The following is a 5,028-nucleotide window of genomic DNA, read 5'->3' as shown; positions in this document are numbered from 1 at the left end:
AACTAAATAATTAATTAGTTTTATTTTTTTAATCTATTTTCTCTTAGAAGTAATGTTGTCAATTTTATGAGTTAATTAATTTTTTAGTATTATTATTATATATATATATATATATAAATTAATAAATAATTGTTTATTTATTTAAAAATAATTAATAGAGAATATATATATATATATATATATATATATAATTTTGAAAAAACATACCATATATATATAAAGAAATTCAGTAAAACAAAATAAAATAATAAAACTAATTAAAGAAAGAACTCATGTTATCTTTCTTCTCCTGTCACTCTTTTATATTTTATGACCTAAATCCTATTGCATGTGGCTTAAATAGGAATGGAAGTCCCTTCAGACCTTCCTGCCCGGCGGTAGGTGGCTGAAAGCGGTTGGAGAGAGTATCAGCCGAGTAGCGAGGCTGCGAGTGGCGGTCATAGACAAGAAGAGTCTGACGAAGGTGGTTCGAGGTATTTGAAAAACCCTAGTCGCTCATTCTCGGCCCAGAAATAGTAGATCAAAAATCTACCTGCGTTGTACATATCAATAACCATATTTGCATTGCACTAGTAGATCAATAATATACCTGCGTAGAACATGGTATAATCAGATTCTAGATTGAAGATGTTTATGTGAATAATAGATATGATTACTGCAAATTCCTTTGGCCAGTTAAGGCTTCAACTAATACTGTCTATTCATTAAAGAGTTATCGGTTCACAAATATGGGTTACATTGCGATTGCCACATTTCCCCCCTTTATATTATTGATACATATATTATAGATCAATGATCTGAGACTGGAATATGGTTTTTTTGGTCCAGCAAACTTCTGAAACAATCATACACACTAATGGGTACCGAGCATTCTGCTTCTTCCACCCTTCCATGGATTTGGGTGATTGAAGCCTTAGCAAAAGTGAAGGAAATTGATATGTCTGTATTAACTGGTACGTGCGAAGTTGTTAACTCGCTAAAATGATCTGTTTTCTCAGTTCTCTTGGTTATTGTCTTAACTCCTTTATTAGGGCTTAAAAAATTATATTATTGATATTATCAATTATGGTTTTCAGATTTAGTTGCGAAGACACCTGAAATAACTGATGATGTAGGAAAAGATGCTAGAAACATCCTTCTTTTGAAAAGCTTAGAAGATTTTCAGGTACAACAGCGTGGAAATCTTAATGCTCCTTTCACTGGTCCAATTCCTAACATTGAAATCGATCGATTAACGGATCATGAAGATATTCGTCAAATTTTGCTACATAAGGTATGTTGATTTCCGTAAACTGTGTTTTCGGTTATTGAGAAACCAAGTACAGTGCAATGCAGGTATTCTAGTTTCAGCTGTCTCCTCAATAAATAAACATCTAACTAACTCATGTGCATGAAATGCAGTTCTCTGTGTTTACTGTGAAAAAGGAGGGATCAGATTTGAACTCTGATATTCAGACCCTTATTCAGAATAAAAGACGCAGTTTGCCTAACTGTGCTTTAGAACGGGTATAGACACTTCCTTTCCTCTGTGCTTAATCATTAATATTGAAAATGTCTATATTGTGAGTTTTTTTCAAATAAACAAGATATATCTATTCTTTTTGACAAACAGATAAAAAATGTAATTCGGGAAGGTCATCCAATCCTTGAATCCTTGAAGAAGAGCAGTAGATTGTCAAAGAGTGATCTATCAGAAAACAAAACATCTCTTAATGGTTCATTAAATAATCATGAAGCTTGGAGCAATGCAGTTCCACTCAAAGTTAAACAAAGAGTCCATAGTGGCCAAGTTATTTCAATGCAAGGAAACCTGGCTTTATGTCAATCTTCATATTCTAATCAGAGCCTCCAAGATCCAATACAGATAAACCATGTTTCCTCTATGTGCAAAAGGATTGATCCAACATCAAAAGATAAATTTCCAGAACACCTCAATGATGGAAATAGTCCTAAGGATGAGAGTGATTCCCATTTACATATTCCCAAGAAGGCTAAACATGCTGCTAGCATGAAAAATGAACCCACCTTATTATCTACAATTGCTTCAATTGAACTGTCAGAGAATTTGGTTGAGACAGATTCTAAAACAACAGTTGTATCCAAAGTTGATAAATTGGATAAACTGAGGTCTAAGGAAGATATCCATGATCATGGTTCTGGAAAGAACATATTTTCGAAGAAAGAAAACAATGATTGTCCAATAGGACCATCAGTTTGTTCTCTCCGTGACAGAACCAAAATGGAATGTGTTGATGATGGAGAAACTGAGGGCGATAGTGATGGCTTTGATGATGAGAAGATTGATATTGAGATGGAAAAACAAAGATTCCTGAAATGGCAGTGCACATTTAGTGAAGATACTTTTTCAACAACTCAAAAGACAGAGTTTAATCTCTGTATAAAGTGTAACAGAGATGGTCAGTTGCTGATTTGCAGTACAAGAACCTGTACACTCGGGGCCCACCCAAGTTGCTTAGGTTATGATGCGCTCTCTGATGATTGTAGACACTTTTATTGTCCATTTTGTTCACATTCCAATGCCATTTCTGAGCATCTTGAAGCAAAGAAAAAGTTATCTTTAGCAAGGAAAGGTCTGATTGATTACTTGAGTTTTAAGAATGAATCTCAGCCAAAAAGAAATTCAAAAAGATATGATTTGGAGGGAAAAGATCAGTATACTCATAATAAGCGACAATGTGGTTCTAAGAAGCATGGGCAACAAAAGGAACCTTTCGAATCATGTCTTGATCGCAATCAGCTATCTGAAGAAGGCAGAATGACATCTTGTGGATCATTTGGTGTAATGGTTGCCCCTATAGAGGAGGCACATGTTGGGTCTGAGTGTGAAACTGAACATAACCTGAGAGGTGAACAGATTACTAAGAAGGATTATTATCAGCAAGCACATAGTAATTTATGCAGAGAGCTGGTGGTTTATGTTGAACAAGAAAAGGAACAATATTAATCCCCTGGTAAAAATAAAAAAGGTTCAAGTATAATTCTTAAGATTCTCTACAAAATATTAAATTACATTATGATCTTTGAAATCTTAACTTCTATTATTAAGTTTTTTAGAGTAGTTATTGATGTTAGTATTGAATTTAGTTACTACTTATGTTTTTTGCTGTAGTTACTACCAAAATTAAATTCTAAGTATATTTAGTGTAATTTTTTATATTATTATAATTTATGATGATGTGTTAATTGAGTTACAAGTTATAACAATTTTCATACACTTTTTCATTTAATTTTTAAATTAACTTAATACTAAAGTGGGTGTATGTTGTTTTGTGTGGGCTATGTGCTACTTTGTCTTCAGGCCTAGTTAACTGCTAGTTTAATGGGTCAGGATAGAATCTTTACAGGGTCTAACTGTGCTTAGGCAAAGAAAAAATGTTCGCCTTACATGGCCATTGCATGCTCACACTCGGACATGCCTCTTTTTTTTTTCAATTGTTAATATAATTATTAGAACTTTATTTCTTGCCAATATAATCTAAATTATTTAATATCTTTATTGAAAAGATAAAACATTTATCAAAATAAAGCTACATGTAGAATGATTTCAAGTGCAAGGGAGTAGATTTAAAATTGGTTCGTGGGCCCAATTCAAATTTCTAGAAAAAAATTTAATGCCTTTGCAATTTGTTCTGTTAGTTGCCACTTGAACCCACAACTATTTGTTGTTATCCTTGTTTTTTTAAGACAATTGTGTATTTATCTTTGGTACACATTGAAGTGTGGGGTTCACATATTTACATCATTTGCGTAAAATGATGTATTTTTTAAGACAACTAAGTATTTGTCTTTAATACAATTTGTTTCCATTTACAGCATTTATCCTTCAATTCCACTATCAAGATGTAGAATGGATCCTTGGGCAACTTGCGAAGAAGAAATGTTAAAGGTATTACTTTTCACTTGTTTTTTCTCTAATAGCAGGTAATGATTTGTCGATGTAGTTTCCACGCACATTTTGCATTAGGTGTTGTCCTATTTCAGTTTCTCCTTTTTTAATTGCAGTTCATGCATAATAGAATCAAGTATAGTAAACTATTCTTACATTTTATAGAAGAGAACAATTTTTGATAGAATAATATGATACAGTGGAGCTCTACATAAATACAAAGAAAAAAAAAGGTGAGATCCCAATGTGTGCAAAGACTGGACACAAAACAACTCATTGGTAATACCAGTTCAATGAGTACACGTCTATCCAGATAGCTCCTTATATTTCTAGAGAGAAGCCCTATATTTGACTTCCAACACTATATCTGGAAACAACATATTGCATCTTGGTTTTCCAAGGGACTAATTCCCTTGACAATATTGTGCTGTTTGTGGCCGTGTTTTTCATTCTTTTGTATCAACTGACTAGTTTTTAGCTCCTCTCCGCATATATTCTGCAGATTGTTTTCCCATCTTGGCAATTCAGCGGCTGTCATTACACTCCACGACGCCACTATGCACATCACCACATATATTCAAGTGTTGTGCCACTAGAAGATTTTTGCTCCGTCATGGTAATCCAGCAACTGTCATTCTACACACTTTCCACATCTCAAACTATGCAGATCTTTTGACTTTGTCTTACTTTTCGGTGTTTGTCTCTAAATCCATCTTTTTGTTGAATCAAGATCTTCGTGGCCTCCTCATTTTGGCTGTATTTTTTTGCCTAGTTTGAACTTCAAGTGGTTGAGTTGTGTCTTTCAACAAATATTCTCTATTTAATTAGTCTATTTTATTTTCTTATGAATTATTGTTCCATTCTAATAGTTTAGCATTCGCAAAATATATCAATTTCTTCTCCTTCATTTTTTTACAGTTAGTTCATTTAGTAGTATTACAAATAGGACGAATAGGAGAAGTAATAAGCTATGAATGAATATGTTGACACAATTTTAATCTCGCCTAGTAGTTAGACTGACATTCCCCTCAGTTTAATGCAATCTGCTAATGTTTACGTATTACCACTCAATAAGAACTAATGTAATGGCTAAATAATAAGATATAGGGAGAGGAGATGGG

General features: G+C 33.3%; 1 protein-coding gene across 4 annotated transcripts; it reads left to right on the top strand.

Annotated features, from left to right (window-relative positions):
* Nucleotides 1-294: 294 nt before the first annotated feature.
* Nucleotides 295-4,756, top strand: LOC124926488. Of its 4 annotated transcripts, none has more exons than XM_047466720.1 (7): nt 295-473; nt 829-953; nt 1,077-1,273; nt 1,402-1,506; nt 1,613-2,972; nt 3,835-3,907; nt 4,410-4,756. In XM_047466720.1, exons 2-5 carry the CDS (start codon nt 857-859, stop codon nt 2,963-2,965), a joined length of 1,752 nt encoding a protein of 583 aa, XP_047322676.1. In that variant the 5' UTR covers nt 295-473; nt 829-856; the 3' UTR covers nt 2,966-2,972; nt 3,835-3,907; nt 4,410-4,756. The 4 variants fall into 4 exon arrangements, with proteins under 4 accessions (XP_047322676.1, XP_047322678.1, XP_047322675.1 ...); XM_047466722.1 differs by having other exon boundaries at nt 4,386-4,756; XM_047466719.1 differs by having other exon boundaries at nt 1,613-2,987.
* The last annotated feature ends 272 nt before the right edge of the window (nt 4,757-5,028 follow it).

This window comes from Impatiens glandulifera, chromosome 2 (assembly GCF_907164915.1).
Source record: "Impatiens glandulifera chromosome 2, dImpGla2.1, whole genome shotgun sequence".
Lineage (NCBI taxonomy): Eukaryota > Viridiplantae > Streptophyta > Magnoliopsida > Ericales > Balsaminaceae > Impatiens > Impatiens glandulifera.
This window is presented reverse-complemented; position numbering and strand designations above follow the sequence as displayed.

Bases quoted from the DNA above. Each gene is read 5' to 3' on its own strand.
- LOC124926488 (XM_047466720.1), top strand. From the start codon at position 857: ATGGGTACCGAGCATTCTGCTTCTTCCACCCTTCCATGGATTTGGGTG. The intron at 1,274-1,401 runs GTATGTTGATTT...CATGAAATGCAG, and splicing joins GTCAAATTTTGCTACATAAG to TTCTCTGTGTTTACTGTGAA. The intron at 1,507-1,612 runs GTATAGACACTT...TTTGACAAACAG, and splicing joins CTAACTGTGCTTTAGAACGG to ATAAAAAATGTAATTCGGGA.